This window comes from Anser anser, assembly GCF_964211835.1.
Source record: "Anser anser genome assembly, contig: HAP1_SCAFFOLD_127, whole genome shotgun sequence".
In the NCBI taxonomy this organism is placed as follows: domain Eukaryota; kingdom Metazoa; phylum Chordata; class Aves; order Anseriformes; family Anatidae; genus Anser; species Anser anser.
In genome coordinates this window covers 186,338-212,536 of record NW_028153864.1, presented here as the reverse complement: position 1 = coordinate 212,536, position 26,199 = coordinate 186,338, and the positions used below count along the sequence as shown (strand labels likewise).

Sequence of the window (26,199 nt, the reverse complement as noted above, 5' to 3'; positions counted from 1 at the left end):
TTGTGCGGGTCATTAACTGGATGGCCACCGCTGTCACCTCGCCTGGTTGTCCCGGTGTGTTAGGGATGTTAGGGCATCCAGGGAGGGGTGGGAGAGCCGCTGCAGGTGGGGTGGGTGGCTGGGGGCTCTGGTGTTTGGGCTTTTGGAGGGGAATGTCCCATAGCCCATATACGTGGGAGCTGTGGGGCTGCAATAGGAGGATGCTGGAAATGCAGAGACTGGGAACGTGTGAAAATGTGGAGGTGGCATTTGAGCCCCTGGGGGTGGCGTACAGGGAACTGGGGGGATATTGGGGTGGGACGTTAAGGAGTGAGTGGTGGATATTTGGGGCATGTGCGGGGCTATGGGATATGGCATGCCACCAGCACTGGATATGAGGGGAATGCAGGGATGTGGGGAAGCTGCGTGATCAATACGGGAACCTGAGCTGATGGGGGCGCGCTGGGAAATCTGGCTATGGATGGCACTAAGGACAGGGGGCTTTGGGGATACGGCAGGCTGCTGGGGAGGGATATGGGGGCAGGAAGGAGATGGCGACCCTGCCGATGGGATACAGAGCGACTTTGGGGCAGTATGAGGCTGTGAGATATGAGGATAGCGGAACCGCTCTCTCCTGTCCTCCGCGGCCTTATCTCCACCTCGCAGCCTTCCTTCCCCTCCAGCCTCTTTCTGCCATGCCCTCAGCCCCCGGCAGCCAGCAGTGGATGAGAAAGAATCGATAGAGGGGAGGGAGCGTGCTGCCGGGCCATGAGGTCCCAACGCTGCTCCGTGACACCGGGAGGGCTGCGAGGTCACAATACCTCTCGGTGATGCAGTGCTGGGCCGTGACATCCCGACACCCCATTGTGACGCTGGGCCAGCCCACAGGCACTGCTCCGCACCGGTCCTGACAGCAGCAGTAGCTGCAGCTGCAGCGGCGGTGGTGGAAGCATGGTGCGAGTGTGGGGAGCCACGGCCCCTGCCTGCGTCCTCTTCCTCCTGCTGGTGGCCCTGTGTGCCCGGGGTGCCCAGGATGCGCCATGGCGACCACCGGGAGCAGGTGGGTGGGCAGGGCCGGGGCCAACACCAAACCCTGGGCGGCATGGTGCTGCGCGGCACGCGTATGGATGGAGGGGACGGGGACGGGATGGCAGCAGGGCCGGGCGGGCACCGCGGGCAGGGGGCAGGCAGGAGGCAGAAGCCCCGCAGGGTGGCACGGTGGGGCCGTGGCTGCTGCGGGGTTGTTTCCTGCCGGGGGGGCCGGGAGCGGCGCTGGGGCCGAGAAGCCCGGGTCTGAGCCCCTGTGGGGCTGAGGCCGCTGGCCCCTCTTGGGAAATTTCCACCTGCATCTTTGTCCCGTGACATTGCCTCAGCCCCCTCAGTCACTGCAGGGTGCTGGGGAAGAGGGAGAGCACAGCATGCCATGGCAACGTCTCTCATCTCTGCTTGATTTTAGATGATGACGATGTTGGCTCTCGATATCCAGCTTCTCAGCTGGATCATGGTTTGGAGCCTCAGGAGGATCCCCGAGGTACGTTGCGAGTGTGCTTCCTTGAAGGAAGATGGCTAATGGGCTGTAATAGTTTATTCAGGGTCTTCCAAGCGCGTTTGTGCCGTGAGGGGGCTTGCACAAATGAGCCCTGAATATTTCTTCACTTGGAGAGATGCCACCCCTGCCCCTCTCCACAGAGAGGGAAGAACCCAGGCTTTTCTTCCTGTTTGGGCCATGTCATTACCTGAGCCCCAGCCAGTGCCTCCCGGTCACTGAGGAAGAGGCAGGCCCCAAGAGGCAATGGAAGCTCCCCTTACCTGTGTCTGATCCCACTTGTGCCCACAGGCAGTACTGGTCAAGTGCCTCCATGGAATCCTGCTCCTGAGCCTGCCAGTATGGGTCCCACAGGTGGTAAGTTGTCCGTGTTCATTTCCTTGCTGTTTGTTAAGGGTTTGTTGAGCTAGCTCAGCAAGGGTTCAGCTGCTCACTGGCCAGGGGGCTTCTCCATGACAAACATGGATGATCATTTTTCCCGGGGTCTGCACGCTCCCCCTGCAGTGGGGTCTTCCTTTGTGTCCAGCAGAGATCTTCCCGTAAGAAACACCTGAGGGGCCACATCTTTGGCGGCGTGGTCCCTGCGGGGTGTTGCGCACAGCCTGGAGAGAGGATTTGGGAAGAGGCCAAGAGGGAGCCTCCAGCTCAGCAGGCCCCTTTGCGGCTTTGGAAATCCTGGCTCGTGTCTGGGTCCCACATCCTTGCCTGAGCCCCCTCCAGTCGCTGCAGGTCACTAAGGAAGAGGTAGATCACACCATGCACGGGGAATGTTTCTCTTCTGTGCTTGATTGCAGCAGTTCTCGTAGGCTCTGGCTACTCGACACCTCAGCCTGATGTGGACCACGAGCCTCAGGTTAATCTGCCAGGTAAGTCAGCGGAAGGCAGGAGCATCTAGGTGCTGCAGAGCCAGCAGGCACCTTGCGCTTGAGTTGAGACCTGGGGTGGGCACGGGGAGGGCCCTTCTCCGGGCAGCTCCACGCACGCTTAGTTTGTACCAGCACGGTGCCACTGCAGGCACCCAGCAACTGTTTGCAAGATGCTCTGGAGTGGCAGGGAGAGACGAGTGCCGTGGAGCAGTCCCCTCTTTGAACCGCATTCTCTGTCACTCTGGTCAGAAGGAGTATGTTGGCGTAGTTCACAGGAGGGACTCCACTTGTGTTTACAGATGGGACCGAAGGCGAAGGTGATCCAGGCTCCCAGATGGGTTCCAGGACTGAAGCTCTGGGAGATGGCCTGGGTAAGTTGTGGCTTTTGACTTCCTTTGAGAGCTGCCAGCTCAAAGCCCAAACGTCAGCCAGGCATCTCTGCAGGTGGGAGGGTATAGACCGGCACGTGTGTGTGTGCCCTGTCAAGGCACGAGCCCTGGTATGCTCTCCTACTGAGCTATTGATGTAGATGGCGCTGGGACAGAAACTTCTCACGGGGCTTTGGTTGCAGAAGTGTCCCCAGGGAGGGCTTTGCCAGACCCTCGGCTGCTTCCTGCGCTGGAGCCCAGCTGGTATCCCAGGGGTGGGAAGTCATTTCACTGACTTCACAAACGAAGCCCTGGTCCTCCAAATTGCACTGGTGCCAAAGTTAACTTCCTACTTTCTGTTCAGGTCCTCTAAGAGCAAAGGACAATGCTGAAATAAGAAAATCTTCCCCAACATCCTCTGACATCATAGAGGATCTCATAAAGGAGTTAGACGAGGCAGCACCTGGTGGGTATATTTCACTCTGTCCGCCATAAGACTTGGGAAGCTGAGGTTCTAAATCCATGTGTGGACACACCTTAACCTGCACAGCAGGAAGGGATGGATCAGAGCGGAGACACTCAATTTCACACCTGGCAGGCACTGGTGAGCGCCAGAGAAGGCCGAGAGCCTCTGCTGCCGCTTGTGGGTCACGCCGTGTCCCAGGGGCAGCTGCTAGCCCAGCACTACCATAAGTGGTCCGAGTTGTTCCGTGCAAACATTGGTATCCAGCCAGCAGCAACTGGTGTGTGCTTGCAACTGTGCCCAGAATATGGTTCAAGGAGGAGCAGTTCCTTGTAGTCACACTGTCCTGCTTTCTTTCTAAAGGGCTGGTTAGAGAGACTGTGCCGAAGGAGGTGCTTTGGCGAGGAAGCGGTCGCACGCTGCCGCTCCCTGGCAAAAGAACAGAGCCAGTGAAGTCAACTGCCCCACCAGGTAAAGGCTGTTTCTTGGTCATCCGCTGTCACCAACCAGAACCAGCATGCGTGTGCAGGTTCTTGCCCTGGTACCCGCTCTTGCAGCTCATGTCAGCAGCCAAACCCAAGAGTGTCAGTAGGCAGCAAGTGTTGCAGAGGAAGGCAGGAGTGGCTCCCTGAGGATGGCTGTCTTCCCCGGGCTGTGACAGCATGTGAGAGCAGTGCAGCGGAGAGACGCTCACAAAGCTCTGTGGCTGTGGCTAGAGAGGGGTCACCTCCCAGCGCACCCAGTTCCCAGGGATTTTGGAACCTTGCTCTTGGGGGAACGAGGCCATGAGAAGCCCATTGAGCAGACGATGGGAAACGGGACCCCTCCTGTGAGCTGAGGCCCAGAGTGATGCCCTGACCCAGTGCAAACAGGGCACTGCCATAGAGCTACTGATGTAGGTGTCGATGTGACAGAAACTTCTCACAGGGCTTTGGTTGCAGAAGTGTCCCCAGGGAGGGCTTTGCCAGACCCTCGGCTGCTTCCTGCGCTGGAGCCCAGCTGGTATCCCAGGGGTGGGAAGTCATTTCACTGACTTCACAAACTAAGCCCTGGTTCTCCAAATTGCACTGGTGCCAAAGTTAACTTCCTACTTTCTGTTCAGGTCCTCTAACAGCGAAGGACAATGCTGAAATAAGAAAATCTTCCCCAACATCCCCTGACATCATAGAGGAGATCATAAAGGAGTTAGAGGAGGCAGCACATGGTGGGTATATTTCACTCTGTCCGCCATAAGACTTGGGAAGCTGAGGTTCTAAATCCATGTGTGGACACACCGTAACCTGCACAGCAGGAAGGGATGGATCAGAGCGGAGACACTCAATTTCACACCTGGCAGGCACTGGTGAGCGCCAGAGAAGGCCGAGAGCCTCTGCTGCCGCTTGTGGGTCACGCCGTGTCCCAGGGGCAGCTGCTAGCCCAGCACTACCATAAGTGGTCCGAGCTGTTCCGTGCAAACATTGGTATCCAGCCAGCAGCAAAGGGCTTCTGCTGAACTTGTGTTCAGCTCCCGCACAGCGCTGCTTGCAGCTGGGCGAGTTCAAGGCAGGAGGCACAGCCCAAGCAGTCCTTGCTGTCTCATTTGCCGGGAGACACATGTCACTGCAGGGGAAAAGCACCCTTGGCGCTTACCTCAGTTTCAGCTGATTTAGCTGTCCAATTCTAGTTGGGTTTCAAATGACTTGGCTGTGCTTCTCCTCTTGTTTGGGGACTGTGGGCTCTTCCCTGATGCCCACAACTGTGCCCACAACATGGTTCAAGAGCTTGCGGCTCAGCCTGATGTGTGTGACTCTTGCCCTTCCCATGGGATGGAGTCAGCATGATGGGATGGACATGCTTCTCAGAAGGGCTGTTCCTGCCTCTGAACTGGATGCAGCTTTTTTCTGTCCTCTTTGAAGGCACGAATTGAGCAACATCTTGCAGTGTGCCAAAAATGCACTATGTGCGATGTGAACAAGAAGATCTCCTGCAATCTCCTGGTCTCGCAGCAGGCCAGATTTTGCTGTCTGTGCTGGTAGACTGCCAGGAGTCGAACACTTAGATTTTTCTTTGTGAATGACATGTTGTTTGGAGTAGTGAGTACGTCCCCCAGAAGCCCAGGCCGTAGCTTCTAAACTTTAGGGATGTCTTTTGAGAAGCACTACCTTTCAAAGATACCGTCCTCGAAAGGAGGAGCGGTTCCTTAGGGTCACACTGTCCTGCTTTCTTTCTAAAGGGCTGGTTAGAGAGACTGTGCCGAAGAAGGTGCTTTGGCGAGGAAGCGGTCGCACGCTGCCGCTCCCTGGCAAAAGAACAGAGCCAGTGAAGTCAACTGCCCCACCAGGTAAAGGCTGTTTCTTGGTCATCCGCTGTCACCAACCAGAACCAGCATGCGTGTGCAGGTTCTTGCCCTGGTACCCGCTCTTGCAGCTCATGTCAGCAGCCAAACCCAAGAGTGTCAGTAGGCAGCAAGTGTTGCAGAGGAAGGCAGGAGTGGCTCCCTGAGGATGGCTGTCTTCCCCGGGCTGTGACAGCATGTGAGAGCAGTGCAGCGGAGAGACGCTCACAAAGCTCTGTGGCTGTGGCTAGAGAGGGGTCACCTCCCAGCGCACCCAGTTCCCAGGGATTTTGGAACCTTGCTCTTGGGGGAACGAGGCCATGAGAAGCCCATTGAGCAGACGATGGGAAACGGGACCCCTCCTGTGAGCTGAGGCCCAGAGTGATGCCCTGACTCAGTGCAGATGGGGCACTGCCTCACTGGCACTCCTGGGCTCCCGAATTTTGTTCAGTTTTGTCCCTAAGGCTCCGAGTGTGCCTCGAGCAGCGAAGGTGGGCAAGCGCCTAAGACCTTTTAGAACTCCAAAGAGCTGGGGGAGCAAACCTGAGACACTGGGCCCTCAGCATTATGGCAGGGGAAACAAAGGATGGAGGGAAAACAAAGCTGAGAGGCAAAAGGGAGGCTCCAGAGTGCCTTGAGTTGCAGTGCCTTTGGCAGATTCCCCAGCTTCTGCTGAACCTCAGGAAGCATTGCGGCCTGAGGATTTTCACTTGCTCAAAGATGCTAACCAAATGAAACAGAACACTTCCTGGCAATGTCAGACCTCCGGTGAGATTACCAGTAGTGCGCAGGACACAGCAATGTCCACAATTGTTCTTGCAGGCGTGGATGGGGAGAACAATGCAAACACTGCGAAGCCCCAAGATTTCCGAAGTTACTGCATAGGAGGCCGTTACTGCATAGAAGGCGCTGTGGCATTCTTGATTGCCTTCCTGCTTGTGATAGCTGTGTTCTTCATGCTGCGTGCTTATCCGGCGTTGGAGGCAGAAAAATCAGTGAGTTGTTGTTCCCCCGCTCCCTCTCCTCCTCTCCCCCTCCCAAATTCGTTACCGTATCTTTGTCAACGTTATTATGTGGCTGCTGCCAGCCAGGAAGCAGTTGTCGTTAGCGTATTGTGAAGTGAGCAGTTAGTTTTTGACCAGACTCTTCTGAAATTTCTGCTGTCCAGTGCTTTAGGTGGCCTCTAATTCCTGGGCATTCTGTTCTGGAGCCCATTTTTCTGTTGCTGGTCTTAGCGAAGCTTGGCCCTTCCGCAGCAAGAGCAGAGCCAGGGACAGCCGTAGGCAAAGCGAGGTCAGGAAGAGAAATGCAGGAGCTGAGAGAGGGTGCCATCGGAGAGAGAAGCGCAGCAGTGCCAGTTCCCCCCCAGCACAAGGCACCCTGTTCTGGGATGCCCTGAATTGCAGGTGTCCGCCTCAGCCAAGGTGTGCCAGCTACTGGGAGCATGGGGATGAGCCCTGCCAGCTGCGGGCATTGCCTTGGAGAGGGGCAGTCGGTGTGTCACAGCCGCACCTGAGCGCTGCCAGCGTGCGTGTCCTCAGCACACACAGAGCTTGTGTGTTTAATTACACATCCCAAAGAGCGGATGGGCAGCACCTCCCCGAACAGGGAGCCGAGGCCGTCACCTTGTTGGGCCAGGGCCAGGGCCGGGCAGGGAGCTGAGTACTGGTCCTTGCAAGGCGCTCTGAAAAAGGGCAGCCGGTGGCTGTTGGGACCCGGTCGTGCTGAGCCCGGCTGTGGACCCCTGTCTCTGCGGGGGCCAGGTCTTCTTGCTGGGACAGCACGTGCAGAGCAGGCAGGTCAGGATGGCTGGCGAGGCGCTGGGGAGGAGACAAGCTGGGGCAGGATGTGGAGGGGAGCAGAGTCCCAGCCGAGGGCACAGGGCACCCTGTTTTCTGCACAGAGCACTGTGTGCCCACAGCTCACGCACAGCCGGGTGCCTGCACCCTGCTGCCTCGCACCCGCCTGGCACCGCAGCCGCAGCACGGCCTCAGCAAGTTCCTGTCTCCGCAGGCGCCTCGCCGCAGCCCAGGCAGCCCAGACATTGACACCCGCAGCCGCTCCGTGAGCCCCTACAGGCAGCCTGACCACCGTGGTACGCCTGAGAGCCAGGCCCGATGCCAGCAGCCACCATCAGTGCCTGGAAGAGCGGCCCGCCTGCCACCAGCCCAGCCTCCACGGCCCCCAAGCCCGGCAGCGGATCAGTGGAAGGTGCACGACCGGCCCAGTACCCACCAGTCCTCGTGGGCACAGACATCACCTCCACGGCCCCCTCCACCCTCTTCCAAGGGCTGGGGCAGCCCCCCCCGGGATGCAGCCTTGGCCACACTTCCAATAAACATTGAATAATACAGCACAGCAGTCCGGGTCTTATGTACAGCAACACCCAGGAACCCACAGCAGGACTTTGTGACTGATCGACAAGTAACCCTGAGGGTCCTCGGTGCTGGGGGTCAGCCAGACTGTGCCCACCATGCAGGGAACGCAGGGGAAGGGAGCTGGGGAGCAGCACAGCAGGAGCAGACAGAAGGGCTGTGAGCGCGGCAGCGACCCTGCACAGCGCTCACCCGAGAACCCCCTGCTCAAACTGGCAGTGCCGCAGCCACACACAAGCGCGGGCCCTTCCTGATCCTGGGCCGAGGCCAGGCTCCCCACAGCCAGCCCTCCTCAGGTCCTGACCCTGCACGGATGGCCGATTTTGGCCAGGGCGCCCCATGCCAACGCTCCCACGGCTCAGCTCTCCTCAAGGGGTAGAAGAAAAAAATCCCAGCTCATTGCCCAAGTCTCCCTTGTGCTGGGCCCCACAGCTGGATGCTCTGCTCTGGGGAGGGGGGTTTCACGAGGGCACAGCACACGGGGAGAACGGCTTTTCACTGGTGACGATAGCAAGATTGAGTGGCTGAGCAATTACAAAGACAGCTCTTCCTTTCCGTAGCATATTCTCCCCTTTTTAAAGGACAGGCTCAGCTCAGTTTTTACCAGATTGTGGTGTTTTTTATTTATTTCTTTACATCATGCAAACAGTGTGTAATATACTTCTTTTTGCTGCACTACCATCCTGAGTGGAACAACAGCTATTAAGACTAGAGGTAGAAAGAGGCGACTGAGGGGAGGCCTCACGGCGGCCCTCAGCTTCCTGAGGAGGGGAGTGGAGGGGCAGGCGCTGATCTCTTCTCTCTGGGGGCCCGAGGGAACAGCACGGAGCTTCATTGCCTCAGCCCCCTCCAGTCGCTGCAGGTCACTAAGGAAGAGGTAGATCGCAGCATGCTCCACACACGCTTACTTTTGTACCAGCACGGTGCCACTGCAGGTGCCCAGCAGCCGTCTGCAAGGCGCTCTTGAGTGGAAGGGAGAGACGAGTGCCGTGGAGCAGTCCCCCGATTCTCCCATCAAAAAGTGCCCCCATTCCGAAGCCTTTGGGTACACCTGAACTCCCCTGGGGAGCCTTTATGCAACCCCACACAACAGGACTCTGCGCCTTCTCTCTCTCCAGACCCTAACCCTAATTAAGGCCCCCCCCATAGCCACTAAGACCCCCCCCCCCAAGCCATTAAGGATCCTCCCTGGGACCCCCCCAACCCCCCCCCCAGGATATTAAGCCTAACCCTAATTACACCCCTAATTAAGCCTGTCAACCCAAGCCTTTGGGTAGACCTGACCTCCCTTTGGGAGCCTTTACACAGCCCCACACGCAACAGGACCCTGCGCCTTCTCTTTCTCCAAACTACCCTAAATGTAACCCTAATTACGCCCCTAATTAAGCCTCCCAACCCAAGCCTTTGGGTAGACCTGACCTCCCTTTGGGAGCCTTTACACAGCCCCACACACAACAGGACTCTGCGCCTCCTCTCTCCAAACAACCCCGACCCTAACCCTAATTACGCCCCTAATGAAGCCTCCCAGCAGCAGCCTTTGGGTAGACCTGCTGTCCCTTTCTCCTCCCCCCCCGAACCACATCTCCCAGCACCCCCCGGCGGGCCGTTCCCTCCCAGCTCCCCCCGTTTCCACCCCGTTTCGTCGCCCTGACGCCATCTCCCCGCGCCATGAAGCCTCCCCCCCGGCCCCGCCTGGTCCCGGCCCGCTTCGCCGAGGCCCCGGCGGGGAGGCCCCGGGCCGCGGCCTGGTCGCTGCGGGAGAAGCGATCGCTGCTGGCGGCGCTGCGGGCCCAGGCCGCCCTCGGCCTCCCGGAGCTCCAGGCCCGGCCGCTGCGGGAGAGCCTCCCCCGGCGGAGCGAGGCCGAGGTGGGCCCGGGGGGGGGCTTAAAATCCATGGGGGGGGCCTTAATATCCCAGGGGTTCCTTAATATCCCGGGGGGGGGCTTAATGGCCCGGGGGGGGTCCTTAATATCCCGGGGGGGGGGAAGGGGGCTTAATGCCCGGGGGGGGGTCCTTAATATGCTTGGGGGGGGTCCTTAATTTATTGGGGGGGGGGTGGTGTTGGGAGGGGTCCCGGGGAGGGTCCTTAATGGCTTGGGGGGGGGGTCCCTTAATATGCCCGTGGGGGGGGGGTGGTCCTTAATAACACGGGGGGGTCCTTGGGGGGGGGTTGGAAGGGGTCCTGGGTCCCCAATTCCTCGGGGAGGGGGCTTGGGGGGGGTCCCCGGGGGGGTCCCGGGTCCCTGCGTACCCCAAGGTACATGGGGGGGGCAATGGGGGGGTACAATGGGATGGGGGGGGGTCTGGGGGTGCACCGGGGGGAAATGGGGGGGTACATGGGGATGGGGGGGGTGCACGGGGGGGGGCTGGGGGTACACGGGGGGGGGCAACGGGGGGTTTTGGGGTGGCAATGGGGGGGGGGCATATCAGTGGGTCCTATGGGGTCGGGGTGGGTGGCAGCTCCCGGGGGCTGGAACTACGGGATATTTTTGGGGGGGGCTATGGGGTATTTGAGGGGGGGTCCCTAATTCCTGTGCCCCCCCCCCGGCAAAGATCCTCGGCCTGGTGTCGCGGCTGCGGGGCCGGGCGGCGCGCGAGGCCGTGGGCACCCAGCACCGCGCCTGCCTGGAGGAGCAGCGGCGCCGCCGCGCCCGGCCCCCATCGAGGTGAGGACCCCCCGCCCCAGGGGGGGGGACACGATTTTTTGGGTGGGGGGGGGACACGGGGGGGTCATATTTGTGGGTTTTTGCCTCCCCCCCCCTCCAGGTGTGGCTGGAGCTGGCACAGATGCTGGCGGAGGGCGTGGAGGAGGCGGCGGCGGCATTTTCGCAGGTGGGGGGGGTAAAAAATGGGGGGGGGTAAAAGTGGGGGGGGTGGGGGTAAATGGGGGGGTGGGGGTAGATTGGGGGAGGTCGGGGGTAAATTGGGGGGGTTCAGGGGTAAGTTGGGGGGGTTCAGGGGTAAATTGGGGGTTTCAAATTAGGGGGGTGAGGGTAAAATGGGGGGGTTAAATGGGGGCTGGGGGTAAACTGGGGGGGGGGACCGGGGGTAAAATGGGGGGGTGGGGTAAAGTGGGGGGGTTGGGTGTAAAATGAGGGGGGGGGTTAAATGGGGGAGCCCAAATTGGGGGGGGTGGGACAAGGGGGGTGAGGGTAAAGTGGGGGGGGGGTTGGGGATAAAGTGGGGGGGGTAAAATGGGGGGGGTGGGGGTAAAATGGGGGGGTAAAATGGGGGGCTGGGGGTAAAATGGGGGGGTTGGGGGTAAAGGGGGAGTAAATTGGGGGGGTTGGGGGAAAATTTGGGGGGTTGGGGGTAAAACGGGGGGGTTAAACGGGGGGGTTGGGGTTAAAGGGGGTTAAAATGGGGGGGCTGGGGTTAAAATGGGGGGGCTGGGGGTAAAGTGGGGGGGTGGGGGTAAAGTGGGGGGGGTTAAATTGGGGGATAAAATGGGGTTAAAAGGGAGGGTCCTTAATGGCTTGGGGGGGGGGAGTCTTAGTAATCTGGGGGGGGGGGGGGGGGCCTTAACATCGCCAGATGGTCTCCGAGGAAGGTAACTCCTCTGGGGTCTCCTTAAACAGGGGCTGAGCTGCTGGGGGCACGGCTGGATTTGGGGTCCCACAGGTGTGACTGTCTGGGAGACCCTCAGCCTCATTCCCCCTCCCCATAACAACCCAGTGGTGAAATTGGGTGCTGGGGATTTTTCGTTATCTCACTTTGTTGAGGTCCTGCCTCGTGTCAACACACTGGTGGTGAGTGGAAACCCCTTGAGACCCAACCCCTTCCCGGCCCTCTCCTTCCCACACCTGCTCCTCCTATTTTGGGTGTGGGTCAATGGTATTTTTGTAGGGTTTGCAGCTGGGGGCAGGTAGGGAGGTGGAGACCAAACGTGTTTTCCCAGTGGCTGCTGTGGAGGAGCATCAGCGACGGGTTTTACCCTTCACCCTTAGCCTTTTCAACCCCCCTTCCCCATTTCCTATTTTCATAAATTACCAAGTTGCAGCAAAAAAAAATAAAATTGCTTGAAAGCACATTAAGGACATTTCTGCCGGCATGGCAAAGCTGCCCAGGGTGTGGAAAGGGTTTTTGCAGTCTCCTTTCTTTCATCACTTCCCGCAGCGGGACGCAACCTTGTGCTGAATCCCAAGGAGATAAAATGAGTCCTAGCCCAGAGACATTTCTGCTTTACGAGGTCCCCTCTGTGCTTTATTGTATTCCTTGAAATGAAAGCCAGTTTCTTTTATTTGCGTGGAGTTAGTCCCTTCTGCCTCTGCTCCTTGCACCTCACCTCCGTCCCCCCTGCCTGTCTCCCTCTCTATCCCCCAGCCGCAGTCCCTGCCCCGACCCTCTGGGTGCTGCAGGGACAGAAGGAATATTTCTTTGGAGACGCTGTCACGCTGGTGTGCACCACTCCCCCCAGCATCACTGGGAAGCTGACGTACCAAATTTTTGGCGAGGCTGGCTGGGCAGTTTCAGGATTTAGCTCGACGAATAACTACACGTTTGAGTTCGTCCTCTCCCGAATGCAACACAGGGGGCCGCATTTCTGCAGCTATTCCCTCAAGCAAGGTCGGAAGCAGCTCATATCCCCAACCAGCGAAAAACTGGTGATCAAGATTGGAGGTGAGCTGTGTGATTTCTTTATCTTTCTCTCTGCTTTCTCCCTCCTCTCTGAGAACTATTCAGATGCCCAAACGTGGGTGTCAGCTATCGCCCCGCAATGTGACAACTCACCTGGAAATCAGGATTGGTGGGCTTTGTGGTTTAACCCAGCCCATCGCCAAAATCAGTAGGATTTCTGGGTGGAGGATTTATCTTTCTGGGACCAGCATGGTCTGGAAGGTGGCTGCCACTGGCGCTCTTCTCATGTCGTGGCAGGAAGCCTACAATCCCAAGCTTTGCTGCATGCAGTGGGAAGGCAAACAACTGGAGATCCGTTTGTGCTGTCCTTATTGCTACGTCTCCATTTATTCCTCCCCTTTTCTCAGACCACCTTCCCCAGCCCCTGCTGACGGTGGAGTCCCCGCTGGGAGAGGTGATGGCAGGAGATCTCCTGAGCATCATCTGTAAGGCCCCTGGAGACGCCACTGTACGGAGGTTTCACTTCTACAGGGATGGCCAAGAGGTCCTCCCTACGACAGAAGGCTCTGAGGACAATGCAGCAGATCACGGGGGCAATTTAAGGACTTCCATGGTCCTCCAGCTCCCACGTGCTGGTCCCCAACAGAGTGGAAACTTTACCTGCAAGTATGAGGAAAAAAAGCCTGAGAGGTGGATCCCGTCCTTCACAAGCCAAGCCGTGTCTATCAGTATAAATGCCCAAAAGAAAGGTGAGCTGGCCATCCATCCACCCACCTAACAATCTGTCAGTCCATCCACCACCAACCCATCCACCCACCCATCCATCCATCCATCCACCCACCCATCCATCCATCCAGTAACCAGCCCATTAAACCATCCCTCTCTCCATCTGTCCATCCGTCTGTCCCTCCCTCTCTCCATTTTTTCCTGAAACGATTCCATTCCAGTCCCTGTACGTTCCTCTCCAAACTAGCTGATTTTTGCACCGGGCAGCTGCTCTATCTATCCGATCACCATCCTTCTGTCCATGACTCAGCCCACCCAGTCTTGCACCCACCTCTCCCTCCCTCTCAGCCCTTCCACCACCCCAACCACCCCAAACAAGTATCGAGCATCCCTCTGTCCACCTTTATGGCTCAGCAGCCTCTCCTTGGCCTCCCGAGCCATTGTTCCCAAATTTCTCAGTGCCTCCTGCAGAGCCAAGCAAGCGGGGAAAGTCTTTGGGTGTTCAGCACTCAGGACCTGAGCAGAATGCCTGGAGACGGAGGGGTGGGGAAAGGGAAAGAGAGATGGTGGCGGAACGATGCTCACAGCCTTCCCTCCGTCAGCACGCATGAACTGTGTCTACATCTCCTAACCTGTCCCACCCTCTTGCAGGGAAGAGCTGCTTCCTTCTTCTACGGCTCCTGGTTGTGGGCGGCTGCTTCCTCACCATCAACAGCCTCATCCTCCTCTTCTTCTGGGCCCGGGGGAGAACCAAAGGTACACCCTGAGCTGAGGGGGGAATCGCCCCACCTTTGGGCTCCCCACCACCCACCTCGCTCCTTCCCGCAGACGCCTCGTTCCTGTCTGGAGCCAGCCCTGCCGGGATCTCCCAGCTGCACGCCAGATCCCCACACACCCTTCAGGAGGAGAATAAGTATGAGGAACACTAATGAGAGGAAGATGCTGTGGGCGATTCCACCCCCTAAAGACCGCTCCCTGCTGAAGACGCATCCCAAAAGACTGGTGTGCAGCCAAACAGGTGCTCACCTGTGGGAAAACAAAGCAAGGAACGGTTCCTGGGAGGATGAAAGAAGTAGAAAGGGGTCGTTTCACGTGGTAGAGGGGAGGGAGGAGACATGGACGTTGTCGGGAAGGGTGATTGTGAAAGAGAAAATGAAGAAAGACCAGAAATAAAAATGGAAATTGTGAGGAAAAAGAAAGGAGTGAGAAAGGGTGAGAAATGAAATGGAGAGACAAACAGTGTGAGTGAAAAATGAAAGCATGGACAGAGGCTGAGACAGAGTGAGAGAGGGATGGGGAAGAAAAGGGATGCCAGGAGCATCGAGGAGGGCACGACGGTGGGAAGAGCAGGTTGGAGAGGTGAAGGAGAAGAAAAAAGGTGGAAGGAGAGCCCCCAAATCAGAACAAGCCCTTGTGCGTGTCATTAACTGGATGGCCACCGCTGTCACCTCGCCTGGTTGTCCCGGTGTGTTAGGGATGTTAGGGCATCCAGGGAGGGGTGGGAGAGCCGCTGCAGGTGGGGTGGGTGGCTGGGGGCTCTGGTGTTTGGGCTTTTGGAGGGGAATGTCCCATAGCCCATATACGTGGGAGCTGTGGGGCTGCAACAGGAGGATGCTGGAAATGCAGAGACTGGGAACGTGTGAAAATGTGGAGGTGGCATTTGAGCCCCTGGGGGTGGCGTACAGGGAACTGGGGGGATATTGGGGTGGGACGTTAAGGAGTGAGTGGTGGATATTTGGGGCATGTGCGGGGCTATGGGATATGGCATGCCACCAGCACTGGATATGAGGGGAATGCAGGGATGTGGGGAAGCTGCGTGATCAATACGGGAACCTGAGCTGATGGGGGCGCGCTGGGAAATCTGGCTATGGATGGCACTAAGGACAGGGGGCTTTGGGGATACGGCAGGCTGCTGGGGAGGGATATGGGGGCAGGAAGGAGATGGCGACCCTGCCGATGGGATACAGAGCGACTTTGGGGCAGTATGAGGCTGTGAGATATGAGGATAGCGGAACCGCTCTCTCCTGTCCTCCGCGGCCTTATCTCCACCTCGCAGCCTTCCTTCCCCTCCAGCCTCTTTCTGCCATGCCCTCAGCCCCCGGCAGCCAGCAGTGGATGAGAAAGAATCGATAGAGGGGAGGGAGCGTGCTGCCGGGCCATGAGGTCCCAACGCTGCTCCGTGACACCGGGAGGGCTGCGAGGTCACAATACCTCTCGGTGATGCAGTGCTGGGCCGTGACATCCCGACACCCCATTGTGACGCTGGGCCAGCCCACAGGCACTGCTCCGCACCGGTCCTGACAGCAGCAGTAGCTGCAGCTGCAGCGGCGGTGGTGGAAGCATGGTGCGAGTGTGGGGAGCCACGGCCCCTGCCTGCGTCCTCTTCCTCCTGCTGGTGGCCCTGTGTGCCCGGGGTGCCCAGGCTGCGCCATGGCGACCACCGGGAGCAGGTGGGTGGGCAGGGCTTGTGGGAAGGTGAGGTTCTAAATCCATGTGTGGACACACCGTAACCTGCACAGCAGGAAGGGATGGATCAGAGCGGAGACACTCAATTTCACACCTGGCAGGCACTGGTGAGCGCCAGAGAAGGCCGAGAGCCTCTGCTGCCGCTTGTGGGTCACGCCGTGTCCCAGGGGCAGCTGCTAGCCCAGCACTACCATAAGTGGTCCGAGCTGTTCCGTGCAAACATTGGTATCCAGCCAGCAGCAAAGGGCTTCTGCTGAACTTGTGTTCAGCTCCCGCACAGCGCTGCTTGCAGCTGGGCGAGTTCAAGGCAGGAGGCACAGCCCAAGCAGTCCTTGCTGTCTCATTTGCCGGGAGACACATGTCACTGCAGGGGAAAAGCACCCTTGGCGCTTACCTCAGTTTCAGCTGATTTAGCTGTCCAATTCTAGTTGGGTTTCAAATGACTTGGCTGTGCTTCTCCTCTTGTTTGGGGACTGTGGGCTCTTCCCTGATGCCCACAACTGTGCCCACAACATGGTTCAAGAGCTTGCGGCTCAGCCTGATGTGTGTGACTCTTGCCCTTCCCATGGGATGGAGTCAGCATGATGGGATGGACATGCTTCTCAGAAGGGCTGTTCCTGCCTCTGAACTGGATGCAGCTTTTTTCTGTCCTCTTTGAAGGCACGAATTGAGCAACATCTTGCAGTGTGCCAAAAATGCACTATGTGCGATGTGAACAAGAAGATCTCCTGCAATCTCCTGGTCTCGCAGCAGGCCAGATTTTGCTGTCTGTGCTGGTAGACTGCCAGGGGTCGAACACTTAGATTTTTCTTTGTGAATGACATGTTGTTTGGAGTAGTGAGTACCTCCCCCAGAAGCCCAGGCCGTAGCTTCTAAACTTTAGGGATGTCTTTTGAGAAGCACTACCTTTCAAAGATACCGTCCTCGAAAGGAGGAGCGGTTCCTTAGGGTCACACTGTCCTGCTTTCTTTCTAAAGGGCTGGTTAGAGAGACTGTGCCGAAGAAGGTGCTTTGGCGAGGAAGCGGTCGCACGCTGCCGCTCCCTGGCAAAAGAACAGAGCCAGTGAAGTCAACTGCCCCACCAGGTAAAGGCTGTTTCTTGGTCATCCGCTGTCACCAACCAGAACCAGCATGCGTGTGCAGGTTCTTGCCCTGGTACCCGCTCTTGCAGCTCATGTCAGCAGCCAAACCCAAGAGTGTCAGTAGGCAGCAAGTGTTGCAGAGGAAGGCAGGAGTGGCTCCCTGAGGATGGCTGTCTTCCCCGGGCTGTGACAGCATGTGAGAGCAGTGCAGCGGAGAGACGCTCACAAAGCTCTGTGGCTGTGGCTAGAGAGGGGTCACCTCCCAGCGCACCCAGTTCCCAGGGATTTTGGAACCTTGCTCTTGGTGGAACGAGGCCGTCAGAAGCCCATTGAGCAGACGATGGGAAACGGGACCCCTCCTGTGAGCTGAGGCCCAGAGTGATGCCCTGACCCAGTGCAAACAGGGCACTGCCATAGAGCTACTGATGTAGGTGTCGATGTGACAGAAACTTCTCACGGGGCTTTGGTTGCAGAAGTGTCCCCAGGGAGGGCTTTGCCAGACCCTCGGCTGCTTCCTGCGCTGGAGCCCAGCTGGTATCCCAGGGGTGGGAAGTCATTTCACTGACTTCACAAACTAAGCCCTGCTTCTCCAAATTGCACTGGTGCCAAAGTTAACTTCCTACTTTCTGTTCAGGTCCTCTAAGAGCAAAGGACAATGCTGAAATAAGAAAATCTTCCCCAACATCCCCTGACATCGTAGAGGATCTCATAAAGGAGTTAGACGAGGCAGCACGTGGTGGGTATATTTCACTCTGTCCGCCATAAGACTTGGGAAGCTGAGGTTCTAAATCCATGTGTGGACACACCGTAACCTGCACAGCAGGAAGGGATGGATCAGAGCGGAGACACTCAATTTCACACCTGGCAGGCACTGGTGAGCGCCAGAGAAGGCCGAGAGCCTCTGCTGCCGCTTGTGGGTCACGCCGTGTCCCAGGGGCAGCTGCTAGCCCAGCACTACCATAAGTGGTCCGAGCTGTTCCGTGCAAACATTGGTATCCAGCCAGCAGCAAAGGGCTTCTGCTGAACTTGTGTTCAGCTCCCGCACAGCGCTGCTTGCAGCTGGGCGAGTTCAAGGCAGGAGGCACAGCCCAAGCAGTCCTTGCTGTCTCATTTGCCGGGAGACACATGTCACTGCAGGGGAAAAGCACCCTTGGCGCTTACCTCAGTTTCAGCTGATTTAGCTGTCCAATTCTAGTTGGGTTTCAAATGACTTGGCTGTGCTTCTCCTCTTGTTTGGGGACTGTGGGCTCTTCCCTGATGCCCACAACTGTGCCCACAACATGGTTCAAGAGCTTGCGGCTCAGCCTGATGTGTGTGACTCTTGCCCTTCCCATGGGATGGAGTCAGCATGATGGGATGGACATGCTTCTCAGAAGGGCTGTTCCTGCCTCTGAACTGGATGCAGCTTTTTTCTGTCCTCTTTGAAGGCACGAATTGAGCAACATCTTGCAGTGTGCCAAAAATGCACTATGTGCGATGTGAACAAGAAGATCTCCTGCAATCTCCTGGTCTCGCAGCAGGCCAGATTTTGCTGTCTGTGCTGGTAGACTGCCAGGAGTCGAACACTTAGATTTTTCTTTGTGAATGACATGTTGTTTGGAGTAGTGAGTACCTCCCCCAGAAGCCCAGGCCGTAGCTTCTAAACTTTAGGGATGTCATTTGAGAAGCACTACCTTTCAAAGATACCGTCCTCGAAAGGAGGAGCGGTTCCTTAGGGTCACACTGTCCTGCTTTCTTTCTAAAGGGCTGGTTAGAGAGACTGTGCCGAAGAAGGTGCTTTGGCGAGGAAGCGGTCGCACGCTGCCACTCTCTGACAAACGAACAGGGGCAACACAGGCAACTGCCCCACCAGGTAAAGGCTGTTTCTTGGTCATCCGCTGTCACCAACCAGAACCAGCATGCGTGTGCAGGTTCTTGCCCTGGTACCCGCTCTTGCAGCTCATGTCAGCAGCCAAACCCAAGAGTGTCAGTAGGCAGCAAGTGTTGCAGAGGAAGGCAGGAGTGGCTCCCTGAGGATGGCTGTCTTCCCCGGGCTGTGACAGCATGTGAGAGCAGTGCAGCGGAGAGACGCTCACAAAGCTCTGTGGCTGTGGCTAGAGAGGGGTCACCTCCCAGCGCACCCAGTTCCCAGGGATTTTGGAACCTTGCTCTTGGTGGAACGAGGCCGTCAGAAGCCCATTGAGCAGACGATGGGAAACGGGACCCCTCCTGTGAGCTGAGGCCCAGAGTGATGCCCTGACCCAGTGCAAACAGGGCACTGCCATAGAGCTACTGATGTAGGTGTCGATGTGACAGAAACTTCTCACGGGGCTTTGGTTGCAGAAGTGTCCCCAGGGAGGGCTTTGCCAGACCCTCGGCTGCTTCCTGCGCTGGAGCCCAGCTGGTATCCCAGGGGTGGGAAGTCATTTCACTGACTTCACAAACTAAGCCCTGCTTCTCCAAATTGCACTGGTGCCAAAGTTAACTTCCTACTTTCTGTTCAGGTCCTCTAAGAGCAAAGGACAATGCTGAAATAAGAAAATCTTCCCCAACATCCCCTGACATCGTAGAGGATCTCATAAAGGAGTTAGACGAGGCAGCACATGGTGGGTATATTTCACTCTGTCCGCCATAAGACTTGGGAAGCTGAGGTTCTAAATCCATGTGTGGACACACCGTAACCTGCACAGCAGGAAGGGATGGATCAGAGCGGAGACACTCAATTTCACACCTGGCAGGCACTGGTGAGCGCCAGAGAAGGCCGAGAGCCTCTGCTGCCGCTTGTGGGTCACGCCGTGTCCCAGGGGCAGCTGCTAGCCCAGCACTACCATAAGTGGTCCGAGCTGTTCCGTGCAAACATTGGTATCCAGCCAGCAGCAAAGGGCTTCTGCTGAACTTGTGTTCAGCTCCCGCACAGCGCTGCTTGCAGCTGGGCGAGTTCAAGGCAGGAGGCACAGCCCAAGCAGTCCTTGCTGTCTCATTTGCCGGGAGACACATGTCACTGCAGGGGAAAAGCACCCTTGGCGCTTACCTCAGTTTCAGCTGATTTAGCTGTCCAATTCTAGTTGGGTTTCAAATGACTTGGCTGTGCTTCTCCTCTTGTTTGGGGACTGTGGGCTCTTCCCTGATGCCCACGACTGTGCCCACAACATGGTTCAAGAGCTTGCGGCTCAGCCTGATGTGTGTGACTCTTGCCCTTCCCATGGGATGGAGTCAGCATGATGGGATGGACATGCTTCTCAGAAGGGCTGTTCCTGCCTCTGAACTGGATGCAGCTTTTTTCTGTCCTCTTTGAAGGCACGAATTGAGCAACATCTTGCAGTGTGCCAAAAATGCACTATGTGCGATGTGAACAAGAAGATCTCCTGCAATCTCCTGGTCTCGCAGCAGGCCAGATTTTGCTGTCTGTGCTGGTAGACTGCCAGGGGTCGAACACTTAGATTTTTCTTTGTGAATGACATGTTGTTTGGAGTAGTGAGTACCTCCCCCAGAAGCCCAGGCCGTAGCTTCTAAACTTTAGGGATGTCTTTTGAGAAGCACTACCTTTCAAAGATACCGTCCTCGAAAGGAGGAGCGGTTCCTTAGGGTCACACTGTCCTGCTTTCTTTCTAAAGGGCTGGTTAGAGAGACTGTGCCGAAGAAGGTGCTTTGGCGAGGAAGCGGTCGCACGCTGCCACTCTCTGACAAACGAACAGGGGCAACACAGGCAACTGCCCCACCAGGTAAAGGCTGTTTCTTGGTCATCCGCTGTCACCAACCAGAACCAGCATGCGTGTGCAGGTTCTTGCCCTGGTACCCGCTCTTGCAGCTCATGTCAGCAGCCAAACCCAAGAGTGTCAGTAGGCAGCAAGTGTTGCAGAGGAAGGCAGGAGTGGCTCCCTGAGGATGGCTGTCTTCCCCGGGCTGTGACAGCATGTGAGAGCAGTGCAGCGGAGAGACGCTCACAAAGCTCTGTGGCTGTGGCTAGAGAGGGGTCACCTCCCAGCGCACCCAGTTCCCAGGGATTTTGGAACCTTGCTCTTGGTGGAACGAGGCCGTCAGAAGCCCATTGAGCAGACGATGGGAAACGGGACCCCTCCTGTGAGCTGAGGCCCAGAGTGATGCCCTGACCCAGTGCAAACAGGGCACTGCCATAGAGCTACTGATGTAGGTGTCGATGTGACAGAAACTTCTCACGGGGCTTTGGTTGCAGAAGTGTCCCCAGGGAGGGCTTTGCCAGACCCTCGGCTGCTTCCTGCGCTGGAGCCCAGCTGGTATCCCAGGGGTGGGAAGTCATTTCACTGACTTCACAAACTAAGCCCTGCTTCTCCAAATTGCACTGGTGCCAAAGTTAACTTCCTACTTTCTGTTCAGGTCCTCTAAGAGCAAAGGACAATGCTGAAATAAGAAAATCTTCCCCAACATCCCCTGACATCGTAGAGGATCTCATAAAGGAGTTAGAGGAGGCAGCACCTGGTGGGTATATTTCACTCTGTCCGCCATAAGACTTGGGAAGCTGAGGTTCTAAATCCATGTGTGGACACACCGTAACCTGCACAGCAGGAAGGGATGGATCAGAGCGGAGACACTCAATTTCACACCTGGCAGGCACTGGTGAGCGCCAGAGAAGGCCGAGAGCCTCTGCTGCCGCTTGTGGGTCACGCCGTGTCCCAGGGGCAGCTGCTAGCCCAGCACTACCATAAGTGGTCCGAGCTGTTCCGTGCAAACATTGGTATCCAGCCAGCAGCAAAGGGCTTCTGCTGAACTTGTGTTCAGCTCCCGCACAGCGCTGCTTGCAGCTGGGCGAGTTCAAGGCAGGAGGCACAGCCCAAGCAGTCCTTGCTGTCTCATTTGCCGGGAGACACATGTCACTGCAGGGGAAAAGCACCCTTGGCGCTTACCTCAGTTTCAGCTGATTTAGCTGTCCAATTCTAGTTGGGTTTCAAATGACTTGGCTGTGCTTCTCCTCTTGTTTGGGGACTGTGGGCTCTTCCCTGATGCCCACAACTGTGCCCACAACATGGTTCAAGAGCTTGCGGCTCAGCCTGATGTGTGTGACTCTTGCCCTTCCCATGGGATGGAGTCAGCATGATGGGATGGACATGCTTCTCAGAAGGGCTGTTCCTGCCTCTGAACTGGATGCAGCTTTTTTCTGTCCTCTTTGAAGGCACGAATTGAGCAACATCTTGCAGTGTGCCAAAAATGCACTATGTGCGATGTGAACAAGAAGATCTCCTGCAATCTCCTGGTCTCGCAGCAGGCCAGATTTTGCTGTCTGTGCTGGTAGACTGCCAGGAGTCGAACACTTAGATTTTTCTTTGTGAATGACATGTTGTTTGGAGTAGTGAGTACCTCCCCCAGAAGCCCAGGCCGTAGCTTCTAAACTTTAGGGATGTCTTTTGAGAAGCACTACCTTTCAAAGATACCGTCCTCGAAAGGAGGAGCGGTTCCTTAGGGTCACACTGTCCTGCTTTCTTTCTAAAGGGCTGGTTAGAGAGACTGTGCCGAAGAAGGTGCTTTGGCGAGGAAGCGGTCGCACGCTGCCACTCTCTGACAAACGAACAGGGGCAACACAGGCAACTGCCCCACCAGGTAAAGGCTGTTTCTTGGTCATCCGCTGTCACCAACCAGAACCAGCATGCGTGTGCAGGTTCTTGCCCTGGTACCCGCTCTTGCAGCTCATGTCAGCAGCCAAACCCAAGAGTGTCAGTAGGCAGCAAGTGTTGCAGAGGAAGGCAGGAGTGGCTCCCTGAGGATGGCTGTCTTCCCCGGGCTGTGACAGCATGTGAGAGCAGTGCAGCGGAGAGACGCTCACAAAGCTCTGTGGCTGTGGCTAGAGAGGGGTCACCTCCCAGCGCACCCAGTTCCCAGGGATTTTGGAACCTTGCTCTTGGGGGAACGAAGCCATGAGAAGCCCATTGAGCAGACGATGGGAAACGGGACCCCTCCTGTGAGCTGAGGCCCAGAGTGATGCCCTGACCCAGTGCAAACAGGGCACTGCCTCACTGGCACTCCTGGGCTCCCGAATTTTGTTCAGTTTTGTCCCTAAGGCTCCGAGTGTGCCTCGAGCAGCGAAGGTGGGCAAGCGCCTAAGAACTTTTAGAACTCCAAAGAGCTGGGGAAGCAAACCTGAGACACTGGGCCCTCAGCATTATGGCAGGGGAAACAAAGGATGGAGGGAAAACAAAGCTGAGAGGCAAAAGGGAGGCTCCAGAGTGCCTTGAGTTGCAGTGCCTTTGGCAGATTCCCCAGCTTCTGCTGAACCTCAGGAAGCATTGCGGCCTGAGGATTTTCACTTGCTCAAAGATGCTAACCAAATGAAACAGAACACTTCCTGGCAATGTCAGACCTCCGGTGAGATTACCAGTAGTGCGCAGGACACAGCAATGTCCACAATTGTTCTTGCAGGCGTGGATGGGGAGAACAATGCAAACACTGCGAAGCGCCAATATTTCCTAAGTTCCTGGATAGCAGGCACTGTGGCATTCTCGGCTCCCCTCCTGTTTTTGATAGTTGTGTGCTGCGTGCGTGCTTATCCGGCGTTGGAGGCATAAAAATCAGTGAGTTGTTGTTCCCCCGCTCCCTCTCCTCCTCTCCCCCTCCCAAATTCTTTACCGTATCTTTGTTAACGTTATTATGTGGCTGCTGCCAGCCAGGAAGCAGTTGTCGTTAGCGTATTGTGAAGTGAGCAGTTAGTTTTTGACCAGACTCTTCTGAAATTTCTGCTGTCCAGTGCTTTAGGTGGCCTCTAATTCCTGGGCATTCTGTTCTGGAGCCCATTTTTCTGTTGCTGGTCTTAGCGAAGCTTGGCCCTTCCGCAGCAAGAGCAGAGCCAGGGACAGCCGTAGGCAAAGCGAGGTCAGGAAGAGAAATGCAGGAGCTGAGAGAGGGTGCCATCGGAGAGAGAAGCGCAGCAGTGCCAGTTCCCCCCCAGCACAAGGCACCCTGTTCTGGGATGCCCTGAATTGCAGGTGTCCGCCTCAGCCAAGGTGTGCCAGCTACTGGGAGCATGGGGATGAGCCCTGCCAGCTGTGGGCATTGCCTTGGAGAGGGGCAGTCGGTGTGTCACAGCCGCACCTGAGCGCTGCCAGCGTGCGTGTCCTCAGCACACACAGAGCTTGTGTGTTTAATTACACATCCCAAAGAGCGGATGGGCAGCACCTCCCCGAACAGGGAGCCGAGGCCGTCACCTTGTTGGGCCAGGGCCAGGGCCGGGCAGGGAGCTGAGTACTGGTCCTTGCAAGGCGCTCTGAAAAAGGGCAGCCGGTGGCTGTTGGGACCCGGTCGTGCTGAGCCCGGCTGTGGACCCCTGTCTCTGCGGGGGCCAGGTCTTCTTGCTGGGACAGCACGTGCAGAGCAGGCAGGTCAGGATGGCTGGCGAGGCGCTGGGGAGGAGACAAGCTGGGGCAGGATGTGGAGGGGAGCAGAGTCCCAGCCGAGGGCACAGGGCACCCTGTTTTCTGCACAGAGCACTGTGTGCCCACAGCTCACGCACAGCCGGGTGCCTGCACCCTGCTGCCTCGCACCCGCCTGGCACCGCAGCCGCAGCACGGCCTCAGCAAGTTCCTGTCTCCGCAGGCGCCTCGCCGCAGCCCAGGCAGCCCAGACATTGACACCCGCAGCCGCTCCGTGAGCCCCTACAGGCGGCCTGACCACCGTGGTACGCCTGAGAGCCAGGCCCGATGCCAGCAGCCACCATCAGTGCCTGGAAGAGCGGCCCGCCTGCCACCAGCCCGGCCTCCACGGCCCCCAAGCCCGGCAGCGGATCAGTGGAAGGTGCACGACCGGCCCAGCAGCCCCCAGTCCTCGTGGGCACAGACATCACCTCCACGGCCCCCTCCACCCTCTTCCAAGGGCTGGGGCAGCCCCCCCCGGGGTGCAGCCTTGGCCACACTTCCAATAAATATTGTGTAATACAGCACAGCAGTCCGGGTCTTATGTACAGCAACACCCAGGAACCCACAGCAGGACTTTGTGACTGATCGAGAAGTAAGCCTGAGGGTCCTCGGTGCTGGGGGTCAGCCAGACTGTGCCCACCATGCAGGGAACGCAGGGGAAGGGAGCTGGGGAGCAGCACAGCAGGAGCAGACAGAAGGGCTGTGAGCGCGGCAGTGACCCTGCACAGCGCTCACCCGAGAACCCCCTGCTCAAACTGGCAGTGCCGCAGCCACACACAAGCGCGGGCCCTTCCTGATCCTGGGCCGAGGCCAGGCTCCCCACAGCCAGCCCTCCTCAGGTCCTGACCCTGCACGGATGGCCGATTTTGGCCAGGGCGCCCCATGCCAACGCTCCCACGGCTCAGCTCTCCTCAAGGGGTAGAAGAGAAAAATCCCAGCTCATTGCCCAAGTCTCCCTTGTGCTGGGCCCCACAGCTGGATGCTCTGCTCTGGGGAGGGGGGTTTCACGAGGGCACAGCACACGGGGAGAACGGCTTTTCACTGGTGACGATAGCAAGATTGAGTGGCTGAGCAATTACAAAGACAGCTCTTCCTTTCCGTAGCATATTCTCCCCTTTTTAAAGGACAGGCTCAGCTCAGTTTTTACCAGATTGTGGTGTTTTTTATTTATTTCTTTACATCATGCAAACAGTGTGTAATATACTTCTTTTTGCTGCACTACCATCCTGAGTGGAACAACAGCTATTAAGACTAGAGGTAGAAAGAGGCGACTGAGGGGAGGCCTCACGGTGGCCCTCAGCTTCCTGAGGAGGGGAGTGGAGGGGCAGGCGCTGATCTCTTCTCTCTGGGGGCCCGAGGGAACAGCACGGAGCTTCATTGCCTCAGCCCCCTCCAGTCGCTGCAGGTCACTAAGGAAGAGGTAGATCGCAGCATGCTCCACACACGCTTACTTTTGTACCAGCACGGTGCCACTGCAGGTGCCCAGCAGCCGTCTGCAAGGCGCTCTTGAGTGGAAGGGAGAGACGAGTGCCGTGGAGCAGTCCCCCGATTCTCCCATCAAAAAGTGCCCCCATTCCGAAGCCTTTGGGTACACCTGAACTCCCCTGGGGAGCCTTTATGCAACCCCACACAACAGGACTCTGCGCCTTCTCTCTCTCCAGACCCTAACCCTAATTAAGGCCCCCCCCATAGCCACTAAGACCCCCCCCCCAAGCCATTAAGGATCCTCCCTGGGACCCCCCCAACCCCCCCCCCAGGATATTAAGCCTAACCCTAATTACACCCCTAATTAAGCCTGTCAACCCAAGCCTTTGGGTAGACCTGACCTCCCTTTGGGAGCCTTTACACAGCCCCACACGCAACAGGACTCTGCGCCTTCTCTCTCTCCAAACAACCCTGACCCTAACCCTAATTACGCCCCTAATTAAGCCACCCAACGGAATCCTCTGGGTATACCTGACCTCCCTTTGGGAGCCTTTACTCAACCCCACACACAACAGGACTCTGCGCCTTCTTTCTGAACAACCCCGACCCTAACCCTAATTACACTCCTAATTAAGCCTCCCAACCCAAGCCTTTGG

General features: G+C 57.4%; 2 protein-coding genes across 2 annotated transcripts; both read left to right on the top strand.

The window, feature by feature from the left end:
- The first annotated feature begins 9,591 nt into the window (after window positions 1–9,591).
- Window positions 9,592–14,414, top strand: LOC310891285 (uncharacterized protein). The gene is made up of 6 exons (XM_083853548.1): window positions 9,592–9,777; window positions 10,465–10,577; window positions 12,235–12,531; window positions 12,897–13,238; window positions 13,867–13,971; window positions 14,044–14,414. Exons 3-6 carry the CDS (start codon window positions 12,432–12,434, stop codon window positions 14,142–14,144), a joined length of 648 nt encoding a protein of 215 aa, XP_083709674.1. The 5' UTR covers window positions 9,592–9,777; window positions 10,465–10,577; window positions 12,235–12,431; the 3' UTR covers window positions 14,145–14,414.
- Window positions 14,415–15,645: 1,231 nt separating this feature from the next.
- Window positions 15,646–24,640, top strand: LOC310891292 (uncharacterized protein; the record flags this gene model as incomplete). Its single annotated transcript, XM_083853553.1, has 10 exons — window positions 15,646–15,690; window positions 16,565–16,766; window positions 17,398–17,499; window positions 18,508–18,615; window positions 19,247–19,348; window positions 20,357–20,464; window positions 21,096–21,197; window positions 22,206–22,313; window positions 23,130–23,281; window positions 24,300–24,640. The coding sequence occupies 9 exons, from the start codon at window positions 15,646–15,648 to the stop codon at window positions 23,273–23,275; spliced, it is 1,023 nt and encodes a 340-aa protein (XP_083709679.1). The 3' UTR covers window positions 23,276–23,281; window positions 24,300–24,640.
- Window positions 24,641–26,199: the final 1,559 nt, after the last annotated feature.